A 17,182-nucleotide genomic window follows, 5' to 3' on the forward strand; every position below is an offset into this window, starting at 1 on the left:
AGTACTAAATTTTCCAACTCCCAAAACTGCTGATGCCGTAAGATCCTTTGTGGGCTTAGCAGGTTTTTATAGATCTTTCATTGCCAATTTTTCTTCCATAGCTGCTCCACTAACTGAATTGCTTAAGAAAGATGCTCCTTTCGCTTGGACCTTCTGTCAAGAAAGAGCATTCCAGACACTAAAAGAAAATCTAACATCTGCTCCAATTTTGAAATTTCCAGATTTTTCTAAGCCCTTCTATCTGACAACTGATGCTAGTTCAATTGGCATAGGTGCCGTACTAGCTCAGAAGACTGATAGCAAGTACAACGCAGTTGCATTTGCTAGCCGAGTCCTTACGAAGGCTGAACGTAATTATACAGTAACTGAGCAAGAAGCTTTAGCAATAGTATGGTCTTTAACCCTTTGAGGGTCGACAGGCCCTCTCCGAAACTCGTTCTCAGGGTCGGCCAAATTTCAAAAAAAAAAAAAATTATTTTTTCTTATGAAAAAATAGAGTATTTTTTTCTAAACATTATAGGCTAAACAAAAAAATTTTAACGTCAATACTTACCGAGATATGGAGGTGTGAAATTTGCCAAAATTGAACAACATATGGTAACATCGCCGACTGCCGTCACCCGGTATTTTTCTATTTACTTTTTTATGTACTATTTTCAATTTTTTTTCAATTTTTCTTTTTCTGAGTAACTTTTATGGCCTCTGAGGCCAACATGATCAGTATTTTGTAAGTTATTTCTTTTTCAATACTACACAATAAGGGCGTAAACACTGTTGTCATTATTTTGTTTACAGAAAATATTTACACAAACAAACAATATGAAATGTTGTTTATTACTATTTTTCTATATTTTATATACACATATACAGTCACAGGACATGTTTCTAGAAGTTCTGCAGCCTGTGGAACTCTTTGAAACATGGTGTCATGCACAGTGGAGTTTTGCACTCCTCACACATAAAACGAGTGTCTCTGCGTTGTCGTGGGCGTTTTTTTGTATGTGAACAGACGTAACACCTCTTCTGAGCCTTTTTCTTCAAAGCAGTAGCAGGCAGTTTTACCAGGAAGTGATCACCATGCTTCAGACGAGCAGGTAGTTGTTGATAATTTGGTGGGCGGTCAATTGCAGGTGCATTTCCTTGGTACTTGAATACTATTTGTCTGATGACAGACAAACAGAATTCGCCGTACTGTGGTTTGTTTCTGGTGCTCATCTTATACATATTATAAGCATTGAGCATGGAAATGTCCAGAAGATGGAAAAACAGTTTGATGTACCACTTATAACTCTTGCGAACACAATCAGCAAACCCAATCTGCATGTCACATTTGTCCACTGAACGCATGTTGAAGGTGTAATCAATCACAGCTGCAGGTTTTAGAATGGGTTCATTTCTCTCTCTATGCTGCCTGCCACTGTCTGCCATTTCATTAGGGTGAATTGATGACAACAGTGTGACATCTCGTTTGTCATGCCACCGAAATGCCATGATGTCATTGGCAGCAAACGCCTGCACCTCACCTCTGCGAGTGCCAGCATCAAACCTGGGCATATGTTTTCGATTTGCACGCACTGTGCCACACACATCTGTCATGTTCACTCGCAAAAAATCACTGAGTGAGGGGCTTGTGTACCAGTTATCTGTATATAATATATGCCCCTTACCAAGGTATGGTTCTATCATTGTTCGAACCACATCACCTGAGATGCCCAATAACTTCCTGGTATTTTGCAATGTATAACTTCCAGTGTACACAATAATATCCAATACCAGACCACTGTAACAATCACAAAGCACAAACAACTTTATACCAAAGCGTTTCCTCTTGCTTGGTATGTACTGCTTGAAAGAGAGTCTTCCTTTGAACAGAATCAAAGACTCGTCAATTACAAGCTTCCTGAAGGGATAAAAATGAGTACTGAATTTCTGTTTCAGATACACAAACACATTCCTAATCTTATATAACCTGTCAGTTCTGTCAGGCCTGGTTTTATCTGAGAAGTGAAGCATACGTAACATTAGCACAAATCGATTCACTGGCATTATATCACTGAAACCTGGTGTTGCAATCAGGGGGTCTGTTGACCAGTATGATTTCACTTTGTGCTTATACACATGTGGCATAAGCATTATTGTGGCAAAGAAAAGATACATCTCAGCCACAGTTGCCTCCTTCCATTGGTGTAGACGTGATTTTGGTGAAAGTATTGTGTTTGCCATGGTGTACTCGCAGTATGTGTTGCTTTCCATGACAATACTTTTCATCAGTGGTTCGTCAAAGAATAACTCGAAACATTCCAGTTCAGTGGCATTGTTCCCAAGTGCACAAGATGGCCGTATTCCACTTTGGCTGCCATCAAACTGGTGGGGATTTGGAACAAAATTGACAGCTTCCTGCCAATCCCAGGTGCGGTCTGCTGGTGGGTACTGGACAATGACAGGTGGTTGTGGTTGTGGAGGTTGTGGTTGTGGAGGTTGTGGTTGTGGAGGTTGTGGTTGTGGAGGCTGGTGTGGTGGGGGAGTGGGGGATGGTGGCCTTTGTTCTAGATCAGCTGAGGCAGCGGCGTGGCTGGCAGCGTGGGTGGCAGCATGGCCCACTGCTGGTGCCTCACCGCCGGCACCACTACCACCACGCACATTTTCCATCCCAATTGCAACAGTATCTTCGTCATTTTCACTGTCTGTTCCTGTTGTACAGCCACGGGATGTACTCCGAGATACACTCCTTCCCCTTGGTATAACATATGGCACACTTCCAGAGCGCATATATCGTCGTATATACTGACGCTTCACTGGGGAATATTGCACTTCACTATCACTACTGGAACTAGTTTGAAGAGCTTGAAGTTCATATTTACTATCACTATCATCACCCATGCTCTCATCTGAGTCTGGGATTTGGGAAAATAGAAGTTTCCTCTTGGGTTCTGGAACAACTGAACGTGAACACGAGGGCCCAGCACCAGAGGTGGAAGGCTGAGGGTCGTCTGGGTTTTCTTCACTATTACCGATATTATGGTCATTAGTTTCGGTCAAAACCTCACTAAAACCACGAAACTCATCTTCACTGGCGCTTCCATCACTATTAGAACTGTCACTGGGGAACAAAAGTGTCCCAATTCGCCGAGGAGTGAGGAGCTTCTTACCGCGAGGCATGGTGGACATTGTTTACTAAGAGGGCATTCCCACAATGCACCACTGGGTCCCAGATTTTTTTTCTACCGCGCACACTGACCACGCAGACCCATTCTCTCACACCTAGGCCTATCAGCCTTTTCGCGCGAGATTTGAGGCCGCTAGAATTTATGCGTACTAGTACGTCAAAAACCCCTACGCGTAAGACGTACTAGTACGACGAAAACCCTCAAAGGGTTAAAGCACTTTCGAGACATTATTTACCAGTACCCTGTTCATGTCTTGACAGACCATGCGCCACTGATACCTTTATTCCAGAACAAACAGCCTACTGGAAGGTTAGCCAGATGGACCTTGACTATCCAAGAGTTCAATCCCACTTTTGAACATTTACCTGGCAAGTCGAATGTAGTCGCAGATGCTTTATCGCGACACGTTAGTGTAGTTACTGCAGATCCTCCATTTACTGTCGAGGATGTCAAAACTGCCCAAAGAACAGATCCCATGTGGTCTGGTGTGATTCGATTCCTGCTCCAGGAAGATCTTCTTACTGTGAAGCCACCAGCACCCATTAGTGACTTTGTAATGAGCCAAGAATTAATGTATCGAACAGCCGAGTTGGGTACTCCAAGCAGAAGAGTTTACCAGTTAGTAATTCCACAGTCACTAGTGAACGTAGCTCTACAGCTAGTTCATGATGCACCAGGTGTTGCACACCCTGGTATGGATCGTTCTGTGAAACAAGCCAGAATGAAATACTTTTGGCCACGTATGGCAACTGACATTTCCGAGTATGTTAAGAAATGTAGTGTCTGCATGCAACATAAAGGAAATGTCAATGGTCCTAATCCAATCCAAGTGTACCCAACCACTAGCGAACCATGGGAAAGAGTTGCCCTTGATTTGTTAACCAATTTTAAATGTTCCCTCCACGGCAACAAACATCTGTGTTTATGGTAGACCATTTCACCAGATATTGTGAGTTAGTTCCGATTGCAGATAAGACTGCAGAGACAGTAGCTAAAGCGTTTAAAGAACGCATTATCTGCAGGCATACCACCCCAAAGTCCTTAGTAACAGATAATGGAGGTGAATTCTGTAATGAGATTCTTGAAAATTTGTGTACTTTATACAAGATCTCTAAATCCACCATTGTTCCTCATCATCCTGGTAGCAATGGGTTAGCCGAAAGAACCAATAAAAAAGTACTTGATGTCCTGAGAGCCACTATCAACCCCAATAGTGAAACTTGGGATGAAGTCATACCAGATGTTCAATGTGCCATAAATTCTGCTTACAATGCTTCCATAGGTGATACTCCACATTATGCATTGTATGGTGTAGACAAGCATTTACCCTATGAGTTGTTATATTCCACTCCGAAACCTAATTACAACCCTGATGATTTCGTAGCAACTCGTACCAGCATGGCTCAGAGTGTTTTTAGAAGAATCCATGAAACACTTCATAAATCAACAGCAGAATTTACTAGAGTAACTAATAGCCGTGCTAAGCCGTCAAAAGTCAAAGTAGGTTCAAGAGTAATGCTGACAAATTTCAACAAAACATCCGAAATGCCTAAGCTCGATCAAAAGTTTGTCGGACCTTATCGAGTTGTAGAACATATCTCTGGTAATAAGTATAAGGTTAGAGAAATTAGTACGGGCAAGTACAAAGAATCGCACTTAGATCATATGAAATTGGTATGCGATGTTGATGATATTGCTACCCAGACTAATATGACAGATGCTGAAAATCCTCTTGACTCTGTACCCTCTACCACAGATACTCAGTCAGATAACCAACCTGAATGTCGTTACTCCTTGCGTACTCGGCAAGTATTGAGAAATCCACAAGTATCTTTTGTAGATACTCGTTCAGATCTCCCTCAGTCGGGGCATGTGTTAGCCATTGCAGAGGAATTCGATCCTCCCAGGGATGATTACCATTCTACATATGTAAACCTCACCCTCGCAGAATTGGGTTTAAATGTACACAGTCTGTATAACTAGATGTTTGAGATGAAGTAAATTGTCAACTGTTTGTTATTAACTGATTAGTTTTCAGAAATATTTTTTTTTTCGTGTTCTCGTTCCCTCCGTATTCTGAGAATTGACAGTAATAGTCTGAGTGCGCACCAGATGCCTTTGCTGTTAATTTCACCTTGTATATATATATATTTATTCTTCCTCAGAATCCGTAGAATGCATGAATACAGATCGATCGATCAATGCCATCCATATTGTACAATGATTTTTCATATTTTGTAATGCATTACGTTAAAAATCTCATTACGTTAAAAGTGATTACGTTAACACCCATTACGTAAAACTCATGTTGTAACATCCATTATGATACCATCCATTAGTTCTAAGTTATATATATGTATATGAATTTGTTATTGTATAGAATCAGCCCAGATCCGCCTGCCTGTTCAGCCTATAGATAGTAGTGTATGTCGAGACGACATACGTAACATGACCGAGCTGTCAGCATAGTTGCTGATCCCTGTTACATATATAGCATAGCATATTAGTATCATCCATGTGCTTTAGATAGGAGATTCCTTGTAGGCCTGTGACTTTGTGTGACGTCACGGGATGCGCATGTGTAGGCTCGTACCTCTGCCTCCCCCTCACTCGGCGTAGACACCCAGGCGAAGACAGGCAAGGCACTGGGCTCCAGTTCCCATCATCTCAGTCTGACAATATATCGTAACCATCCAACAAGTGTGTCTACCTTCAACCCTCAATATCTCCATTTAAGAACCCCTACGATAATACATCTATGTGGTATGTGTGCACCACATAAAACAGATCCTGCAGCACACTGTGTATAATGAGAGAAAAAAAACTGAAATCATGATTTTTCGATTAAAACAGCGACTTTGCAGTGTTTTTTCGAATGTTTTTTATAGTTGTATTTGTGATTTCTTGGTCTCATTTGATAGAATGGAAGACATATTACAGAAATAGAGATGATTTTGATTGGTTTTAGCACTAGAAATGGCTTGAAACTGAGCTCAAAGTAGCAGAAATGTTAAATTTTTGCCGATATTCAAGAGTAAACAAACGACCTCACACGTCTAATACACGCCAGCTGGTGGGTCTAATGTGCATTCACAAATATGGTGATGATATTTATACAATTATTACAGTATTGCATAACAGTAAATCTTCTATTTTTTGGTGTGAATAAAAATTCATTATGTGAATAAAAAATCAAAATGGAATTTATTTGTAAAGTCTCAAAATGTAACTAATGAACAGAGGAAATGTTAGTTTAGTTCCAGGAATACCTACATTGTTTATTCTGGACCCTATTTTGAAATTGGAATATTTTGAAGTTTGTGTTAAATTGGCCAAATTAACAATTTCCGATCACTTTAATTTGTAGTTGAAACAGTTGACTTGGCGATTTCTTGTGCTCAATCGATAGAATAGAAGTAATACTAGTGAAATAGCTAAGAATTTGGTTGACTGGAATAATGTAATTAGTCTAAAATGGGAGTCAAAGTCGGCAAAATCGCCGATTCGTAAATATCGCTGATACATCAAAATTTGTGAGAGCATAATTTCGTCAGTTTTCCATCAAATTTCATACTTTTTGTTTTATTACCTTCACAAAAAGATTCTCTATCATTTCATAAGAAAAAATAACAAATTTTTTTTTTTGAAAATTCTTGGCCTTGGACCCTGAAGGGGTTAAAAAAATACCTCATCTTAAAATGTAGATACCCAATGGACAATCTTACTATTGAGTCAGCCTTTCTTATATATTTACACAATGACAACATAATCATACAGTATTTGACAAATATATTATAATCAATAATGATTTTTTATTAGTAAATGCTCCTACAAATTCTACTAGCTTTAAGCCTTGACTGTATAAAGAAAATAGTAATGGTAACTTACCAGGCACTGTAAGGGGAATAAATGATGCTCCAGAAATGTCTTCTACTAAGGAAGTGGTGGAACTGTTTATTGTGAAAACAAAACCCTCTTCACTACTGCTATTTATGGTCCTGTTTTCACTGCTATTTGTAATGACATTTAGGCCACTACTTTCACTGTTATCTAAAGTGCTGCTCACACTGTTTTCACCACTAACTGTACAGCTGTGTCTGCTAATATTTCCACTGCTAATGCTCAAGTTGCTGAGGGAGTTATTTCTGTTAGCATTCGTCATGTCCTGTCTAATCCTTTTAGATTTCCTTTTAGGTACAGAGGCCAATAATGGCCTCATCTTTCTGCATCCAGAACGCTGTGGAGTTGAAGAGGTAAACAGCTGAGCAATGGAAAAAGAGAAAATATTGGGAGTGGAAGAGTTCAATGCCTGAGATGTAGAGGAAAATGATTCAGGAGTTTCATGGAAGTTAGGTGACTGGAATATTCCAGAAGTGGATCTTACAGTTCCCACTAGGGGTGTCTGGGCTTTACTGCTGACCCCATCACTCTGATAAGTAGCTTGGGAACTTGAGGAGAGTGATTCATCATCACTCAGGGTGATTGTTTCCACTGATGAGCATTCAGGTGTTGTGGCAGTACCCCTGCCATGAACTGAAAGATAAAAACATTGAAAAACTATCACAACCAATAATATACAATCAGTACATTGAAAATACTACTGCATATCTGTTTCAATCACTGCATGATCCAAGAAGAGTATCTACATAAAGTAAAATCTCTCATTAATAGATTTTTGGCAATTTTGGACAAAAAACTTGCCAGCCAAACAATTATTGGACAATGGTCTGTAATTCCGCATTTTGTCCTTAATGAAAGTATCCAGTTGTCTTCTTAAGTACTGCACCAAGTTTGCTAACTCTGAAGATCATCTGGTACTGGCCAAAGTAGCCAAGTCCAGGACCTGTCCATTTTTGTTGCTCACTGAATTGTTGTCCACCTGTGCCAGTTTTATTGTTTGTGTTCACTCACTCATACACTCGTCATTCAGACTCTCATTTTCCCTGGATTTAGAGCATTTTGTTTGACTTTATTAACATATTAAGTAAACAATGGCTTCTAAAGCAAGTGGAGGAAGCAAGAGATAACATGTGTTTCTCAATATTAAGAAAAAACTTGAATAAATAAAGTTGAATATGGCATCTCAGCGGCACAGGTATGTGAAAAATATGGTGTTAAGAAACAGTGTTTGATATCTGTAGAAGAAAGAACAAACTTACAGTCTATGCTCTTAAGTTTAGTGTAGATGCTAGCCATAAATGTTCAACAATTAACCCTAGAAAGCATATGAAAACAACCCATGAAAACAAGGCTTGAAGAAGCAGTGCAGAAATGGAATATTCAGCAATGTTATGTTAGTGTCAATGTTTGTGGTGCTGATCTTCACTCTGCTGCTCATAAGCTAGCAAAGCATATAAATGTAGAATTTCAAGAAAGTAATGGTTGACTTTGGCATTTCTGTAAATCATCACGGCTTGAGTAACATGAAGACTTATGGCGAGGCTGGAAGTGGACCACAAAGTTGACCAGTTCAGACTAAATGTTAAATAATCTGACAGTGAGAAACTCTTATCTCAACTGTATAATGCTGATGAGACTGGTCTCTTTTGGCATTCATTCTCCTCCAACACACTAGCCTTTTAGCATGAAGACAGAATATCAGGCCATAAGCTCAGCAAAGACCACTTCTCAGTAATATGCTGTGCTAATGTTGATGGTTCTCACCATTTGAAACTGAGAGTCACAGGCAAATAAGAATGGCCTTATGCTTTAAAGGATTTCATGAATGAGTTGCTACTAAATTATTGCAAGGATAAGAAAACCTGGTTTGACATGGATGTATTTGACGACTGTTTTTTTGCACATTTCGTCCCTGAAATACATAAGTACTAGCTAGTGGTCCTTAAACTAGATCCTGAGGATGTCAAGGCTCTTCTGCTTACCCATGGGCTGAAATTTATGCAGCACAGATGGTACAATTAATGCCATGTTTCTTCCCCTTAATACCACCTCCCTAATTCAACCTATGGATCAGAGGAAGGGGGGTTACTGAAGTCTGCAAGAGATTGTACAAGTCTAAGTACATAGGTGAAGTACTACTAGAGATGGAGAAGGATGAAGATTTAAAGACACCAGAGGCCTATGTATGATGGAGAACATCAAAAAGTATAACCCAAAGTCTGCCATCTTCAACCTTGCAGTATCATAAAAGGAACTGAAAAGGACAACATCAGACAATGTTTGTAAGTTTTTTTTTATATAACCACGATACTGAGTTGTACATGGAATGGTTTGATGCCAGTGATTTCATGGTATCCTTCAGAAGGTGGGAGAAACAGAAGTTATAGAGAAAGATGGAATGGCATGGATATAAGAAAATGATGGTGATCCTGGTTACCAAATGTTGAGTGATGCAGAAAGAACAGAAGTGTCTTGGCATAGAAGAACAATGCAGCAATGATGATGACAAAGAAGAGATTGAAAGGCCACCAAAGCTGTCAATTAATGTTTTCATCAGGTACATTGACACCTCTGACAAAAGTGAAGTAAAGGTCCATTATCCATGCTTATGAATTCTTAGAGTGTATCGTAAGGTGCCATCATCAACATGGTATGCCATTAAAGCTGGATATAATCTTTAAACCTGTTCCTCTTTCAACAATTTTCAACCATTATAGCTTCTCTGCTCAGCCACCTACATCATCTCAGGCATCTACATCTTCTCAGCCATCTAACAGCTTCTCTGTCATCTACATCTTTTCAGCCACCTACATCATCTCAGCCATCTACATTATTTCACTAGGAGAGCTTCAGAGCTCCTCTGATTCGAACAAATGTTAGTCTGAGCCACCATTATCGATCACAGCAGTTTATCCCTCATCTCTCTATCATGAAAGATGAGTAAAATTACTGTAAATTACACAGAATAATGAAATTACTGTACAGTACAGTACTATACTGTAATACTGGTACTGTAGGTTACAGTACCAGTATTTTTAGTGTCCAGTTGCCTACTGCATCAGCAAACTTAGTTCACCACTTCAAAGACAACTGGACATTCGTACACCCCCTCCCCTACTTAGTCTGTTAATGAGAGGTTTTACTGTATTAAAAAAGCTGTCTCCTCTACCTTAATGAACACAAATTAATAGTATAGTTTACCTCTAAGTAAAATACATTAGCACTGAAGGTTTGAAGCTTATCAGATGAGATACACAAACTATCATATAAAAACCCAGATTTCAATTATAGTACCTCAATAAAAACATAGCCTAAACTCAATGGGTGCCATCCTATCTATACGATGCATCAGTTATTAAAAACTGAAGCCATTAAGTGGCACACTAAAGTTATTTCAAGTAAATATTGCACCATTTTTAACCCTTTCAGGGTCGAGACCCCCCTGATTTCAAACTTGTTCTCAAGGTCAAAGGAAAAAAAATTAAATGATAATCTTGTTCCAAAGGTAATGAAACCAAAAGTACAAAATCTGATGGAAAACTCATGGAATTACACTCTTGCTGCAAAGTTAGCAGTCTTGGTGATATTTACACATCAGTGATTTCGCCACTTTAAGCCCTATTTTCAGCTAATTTCAATGTTCCAGTTGCCCAAACACAGTTATTTCACTAGTATTCTTTCTATTCTATCAACTGAGTACAAGAAACCACCCATTTACAGTGGAACCCTGAATATTGGCCGCTGCAGGTATCAGCCGAATTGTATTTAGGCCAGTTTTGGGTCGAAATTTTGCTCAGTGTTTTGGCCAGTGCCTCACAAATTGGCCATATTAGACGCATCAGCCCGCCTCCCACTGTGACGCTGTGCGTAGGTGAGTCAGTCTCTCTGTGTCTCTCGGTGAGTGAGCATATACTCCGCGCTTTTATCCAAACATTTCCTTAAAATCCATTGGTTTTTATGCTTGTTTATTAAGTGTGACTGTGAAATAAGCCACCATGGGCCCAAAGAAAGTTCAGAGTGCCAGCCCTTTGGTAAAGAAAGTGAGAAACACGATAGAATTGAAGAAAGAAATTGTAGAAAAATACGAGAGTGGTGTGCGTGTGCTCCAGCTTGCCAGGATGTATGGCAAAAACAAATCAACAATCACTTCTGTCCTGGCAAAGAAAGAAAAAATCAAGGAAGCTGATGTGGTGAAAGGGGTAAACATGTTAACAAAAAAGAGATCACAAACAATGGAAGATGTGGAGAAGTAGTAGTAGTTGTGGATCAGCGAAAAACAGTTAGCAGGAGATAGTATTTCAGAGACGATCATTTGTGAAAAGGCAGGTAGTTGCATGCGGATTTCATAAAGAAAATGCCTAGAACTAGCGTTGATGTTAGTGAATTTAAGGCCAGCAGAGGCTGGTTTGACAGATTTAAGAAGTGTAGTGGCATACACAGTGTCGTAAGGCATGGTGAGACTGCAAGTTCAGACAAACATGCGGCTGAAAAATTTGTGCAGGAATTCAAGGGGTACGTAGAGACTGAAGAATTCCACCCCTACAAGTGTTCAATTGTGGCAAAACAGGCCTCTTTTGGAAGAAAATTCCAAAGAGGACCTACATCATGCAGGAGGAAAAGGCATTGCCAGGACACAAGCCTATGAAGGATAGGCTAACTCTTTTGTTCTGTGATAATGCTAGTAGAAATTTCAAAGTGAAGCCTTTAGTGGTGTAACACTGAAAATCCCAGTGTGTTCAAGAAAAACAATGTCGTCAAGAGTAAACTGTGTGTGATGTGGAAAGCTAATCATAAGGCATGGGTCACGAGGCAAATTTTCATTGACTGGGTCCATGAAGTGTTTGGCCCGAGTGTGAAAAAATACCTCCAGGAAAATAAATTGCCACTCAGGTGTCTCCTGGTAATGAACAATGCTCCTTCTCATCCTCCAAACTTGGTAGACCAATTGCCTAGGGATTTCAGTTTTATAACAATGAAGTTCTTGCCTCCTAATGCTACTCCTCTCATCCAGCCTATTAACCAGCAAGTCATTTTTAGCTTCAAAAAAACTCTACACAAAAGCAGCGTTTCAAAGGTGCTTTGAAGTGACCTCGGACACTGAATTGACCCTAAGAGAGTTCTGGAGGAATCACTTCAATATCCTCCACTAGGTAAGGCTTGGCAGGGAGTGACTTCCAGGACTTTGAACTCTTCTTGGAGAAAATTGTAGCCAGAATGTGTCCTCCAGAAGGATTTTGAAGGGTTTCAGGCTGACCCTGAGGACCCTACACCTGTTGTGCAATCTACTGTGTCTTTGGGAAAGGCCATGGGGTTGAACATGAGTGGCAAGGATGTGGAAGAGTTGGTGTAGGACCACAGGGAAGAGCTAACCACTGAAGAGCTGCAAGACCTTCAACTGGAACAGCAAAAGACCACAGCTGAGGACCTTGCTTCAGAGGAGGAGGAAAAGAGAGGGAAGGACATGCCTTCTTCAGAGATTAAGGAGATTTGTGCAATGTGGAGTAGGCTGCAAGCTTTTGCTGAGAAATATCACCCTGACCAAGCTGAAACAAACCACATCTGCAACAAGTTCAGTGACAAAACCTTGGCCCACTTCAGGTAAATCTTAAAGAGGCACCAGAAACAGACCTCTGAACAGTTTTTTGTGCGACAGGGGTCCAGTGACTTTCGAGTTGGTTCTAGTGCCATTAAAAGACAAAGAAGGGAAGTAAGCCCAGAGAGGGACTTGATACCTGAAGTCATTATAGAGGGAGATTCCCCTTTTAAACAATAACCTCTCCTCCCTCTCCCCCCCCTCCCTGTCTTCCACACGCCAACAAGAGTCTTCAATACAGGTATGTAATACTGATTTAAATGTTCATTTATATGTAACTGTCATTGTTTTGAGTATGTAAAACTATAGTTAAACTTTACAATATGTATTTTTTTTATTATTTTTGGGTGTCTGGAACGGATTAATTGTACTTACATTAATTTTTATGGGAAATCTTTCTTCTTTCTTTCAACAAACAAGCCGTATCCCACCGAGGCACGGTGGCCCCCCCAAAAAAAAAGTTTCTCTTTTTTAAATTTAGTAATTTATAAAGGAGAAGGGGTTACTAGCCCCTTCCTCCCGGCATTTTAGTCGCCTCTTACAACACGCATGGCTTACGGAGGAAGAATTCTGTTCCACTTCCCCATGGAGGTAAGAACAAGTAAGAAAATATCAGAAAACCCAGAGGGGTGTGTGTATATATACACACATATGATAGAGTGGATAGAGGAGCAATGTGGCAGATGTTGCAAGTATATGGAATAGGTGGTAAGTTATTAAATGCTGTAAAGAGTTTTTATGAGGATAGTGAGGCTCAGGTTAGGGTGTGTAGAAGAGAGGGAGAATACTTCCCGGTAAAAGTAGGTCTTAGACAGGGATGTGTAATGTCACCATGGTTGTTTAATATATTTATAGATGGGGTTGTAAAGGAAGTAAATGCTAAGGTGTTCGGGAGAGGGGTGGGATTAAATTTTGGGGAATCAAATTCAAAATGGGAATTGACACAGTTACTTTTTGCTGATGATACTGTGCTTATGGGAGATTCTAAAGAAAAATTGCAAAGGTTAGTGAATGAGTTTGAGAATGTGTGTAAAGGTAGAAAGTTGAAAGTGAACATAGAAAAGAGTAAGGTGATGAGGGTATCAAATGATTTAGACAAAGAAAAATTGGATATCAAATTGGGGAGGAGGAGTATGGAAGAAGTGAATGTTTTCAGATACTTGGGAGTTGACGTGTCGGCAGATGGATTTATGAAGGATGAGGTTAATCATAGAATTGATGAGGGAAAAAAGGTGAGTGGTGCATTGAGGTATATGTGGAGTCAAAAAACGTTATCTATGGAGGCAAAGAAGGGAATGTATGAAAGTATAGTAGTACCAACACTCTTATATGGGTGTGAAGCTTGGGTGGTAAATGCAGCAGCGAGGAGGCGGTTGGAGGCAGTGGAGATGTCCTGTTTAAGGGCAATGTGTGGTGTAAATATTATGCAGAAAATTCGGAGTGTGGAAATTAGGAAAAGGTGTGGAGTTAATAAAAGTATTAGTCAGAGGGCAGAAGAGGGGTTGTTGAGGTGGTTTGGTCATTTAGAGAGAATGGATCAAAGTAGAATGACATGGAAAGCATATAAATCTATAGGGGAAGGAAGGCGGGGTAGGGGTCGTCCTCGAAAGGGTTGGAGAGAGGGGGTAAAGGGGGTTTTGTGGGCGAGGGGCTTGGACTTCCAGCAAGCGTGCGTGAGCGTGTTAGATAGGAGTGAATGGAGACGAATAGTACTTGGGACCTGACGATCTGTTGGAGTGTGAGCAGGGTAATATTTATTGAAGGGATTCAGGGAAACCGGTTATTTTCATATAGTCAGACTTGAGTCCTGGAAATGGGAAGTACAATGCCTGCACTTAAAGGAGGGGTTTGGGATATTGGCAGTTTGTAGGGATATGTTGTGCATCTTTATATGTATATGCTTCTAAACTGTTGTATTCTGAGCACCTCTGCAAAAACAGTGATAATGTGTGAGTGTGGTGAAAGTGTTGAATGATGATGAAAGTATTTTCTTTTTGGGGTCACCCTGCCTCGGTGGGAGACGGCCGACTTGTTGAAAAAAAAAAAAAAAACATGTATGTGTAGTGTGACCTAAGTGTAAGTAGAAGTAGCAAGACATACCTGAAATCTTGCATGTTTATGAGACAGAAAAAAGGACACCAGCAATCCTTTTTTTTTTTTTTTTCAACAAACCGACCGTATCCCACCGAGGCAGGGTGGCCCAAAAAGAAAAACAAAAGTTTCTCTTTTTTAAATTTAGTAATTTATACAGGAGAAGGGGTTACTAACCCCTTGCTCCCGGCATTTTAGTCGCCTCTTACAACACGCATGGCTTACGGAGGAAGAATTCTGTTCCACTTCCCCATGGAGATAAGAGGAATTAAACAAGAACTAGAAAGAAAATAGCAGAAAACCCAGAGGAGTATGTGTGTATATATACGCTTGTACATGTATGTGTAGTGTGACCTAAGTGTAAGTAGAAGTAGCAAGACATACCTGAAATCTTGCATATTTATGAGACAGAAAAAAGGACACCAGTAATCCTACCATCATGTAAAACAATTACAGGCTTTCGTTTTACACTCACTTGGCAGGACGGTAGTACCTCCCTGGGCGGTTGCTGTCTACCAACCTACTACCCAGGTTATGGGAAATATTCCTTCAAATTCAGGCCTTTTCGAATTTAGGCTGACCTTCTGGAACGGATTTCAGCCGATATTCGAGGTTCCACTGTACTTATTTCAACTACTCAATAAAGTGATCTGAAATCATCAATTTGGCCAATTTTGCACGAAATTAAAAAATTACCAATTTAAAAATACGGTGCAGAATAAGAACAATGTAAGACATTCCTGGCACTAAAAAAAATTTCCTCTGTTCATTACTTACATCCCCAGACCTCTCTTATATTAAACCTGCTTTCCATTTTGAATTTTTATTCACACAAAAAATAGAAGATTTACTGTTATGCATACTGCATTACTGTAATAATTGTATAAATAATGTCAGTATATTTGTGAACATGTATCAGACCGACCAGTTGCATGCGTATTGGACGAGTGACATAACTTGTGTACTCTGGAATATCAGCAAAAATCAAACATTTTTGCTACTTTGAGCTCAATTTCAAGTTACTTTCGGCCGAGAAACTAATCAAAATCATATCTATTTCTGTAATATATCTTCCATTCTATCAAATAAGATAAAAAAAACGAGAATACAACCATAAAAGCCATATGAAAATACACTGCAAAGTCGCTGTATTACACCAAAAACATGGTCACAGTTTTCCCCCATTATGCAATGGTGCTGAACAATTTTTTTTTATATGGTGCACACATACTGCACAGACCCATTCTCTCATATCTAGGCCCAAATTTACTGCTCACAGCTTATCTGAGAGAGAGCTGAGCTCATTACGCAGAACATGGCCAACCCAAACTTCAAAGCTGTAGTACTACGGGCCCCACCCTGAAAGGATTATTAGAAATAATGAGTTGGCCCCTATACAGTGGACCCCCGGTTAACGATATTTTTTCACTCCAGAAGTATGTTCAGGTGCCAGTACTGACCGAATTTGTTCCCATAAGAAATATTGTGAAATAGATTAGTCCATTTCAGACCCCCAAACATACACGTACAAATGCACTTACATAATTGGTCGCATTCGGAGGTAATCGTTATGCAGGGGTCCACTGTATACTCCTATAACAATCTCAACCTTCTTCTAAGTAAGACACACTAATATTAAAAGCTTGAAGCTAATCAGAAAAGGCTTTCTAAAGCTACTGTGCAGAAACCAAAATCAGGATTGTTCTATATGAATCTGACTAGAGGCACCTGCACATGCCAATATATACTTGAACTTTTCTGCATTTACAATACACCAGAATTTAAAATTTGAAAGCCAATCTCCTCAGGCATTCTAAACGAAAATCTTAAAAGACAACAAAATATTCTCTCAATCACTTATGAGTATTCCTTCGAGGATACTTAATTACTTTTAAAATACAGCTTAATCTTCCCTTTTAATAAAAAACAATATAAAAGAAGAGACTATAGCTGGACTATTTATGATCCCATATAAAACCCATTCATCTGTAATGATATGTCTTACCCATACTTTCATGATTATCCTCCAGTGTATTTGCTTCCATACACTCATGACTGCTAATATCCTCGTCACTATCTATAATGACTGTTTTGTCATAGTGTGCAGGCTCTGAATCCTCAGCTGTGGAATTATCACAAATGCTATTAACGAGCTGGTATTCCCTCTTGTCAGCAGGGTCAAGCGGTTTCCAGCTGCCATCAGCAAGCAGTATTATTTTGTCAGTGTCAACATTTTTTTCTAAGACTGATGTGAAATACCTGTAGGAAATTTTTTTAAATAAAATAAAAGTTGGTAGCATATGGTAATAAGGTTTAGTCATATAATCTATTATAATAACTGCACTGAAGGAAATTTAAAATGATGAGAAAAGATCTTTAATTTTAGAAATCTCTCTCAAAACAATGCCATCTGCTAATTTGATATCCTAAT

The 17,182-nt window shown here is 39.5% G+C and overlaps 1 protein-coding gene across 6 annotated transcripts in view; it reads right to left on the reverse strand.

The window, feature by feature from the left end:
• The window catches only part of LOC128705274 (E3 SUMO-protein ligase PIAS2-like), a 102,914-nt gene that overhangs the window by 26,645 nt on the left and 59,087 nt on the right, over positions 1-17,182 (reverse strand). For 5 of the 6 annotated variants that reach the window (XM_070103730.1, XM_070103750.1, XM_070103737.1 and 2 more), the window contains exons 8-9: positions 16,757-17,010; positions 7,056-7,700 (exon numbers count right to left, since the gene is read on the reverse strand). In XM_070103730.1, coding sequence (XP_069959831.1) covers positions 7,056-7,700; positions 16,757-17,010 — 899 coding nt within the window. The remainder of the gene's footprint in view (positions 1-7,055; positions 7,701-16,756; positions 17,011-17,182) is intronic. The other variant, XM_070103731.1, reaches the window with a different exon arrangement.

The sequence above is a fragment of the Cherax quadricarinatus genome, chromosome 5 (assembly GCF_038502225.1).
Source record: "Cherax quadricarinatus isolate ZL_2023a chromosome 5, ASM3850222v1, whole genome shotgun sequence".
Taxonomy (NCBI): domain Eukaryota; kingdom Metazoa; phylum Arthropoda; class Malacostraca; order Decapoda; family Parastacidae; genus Cherax; species Cherax quadricarinatus.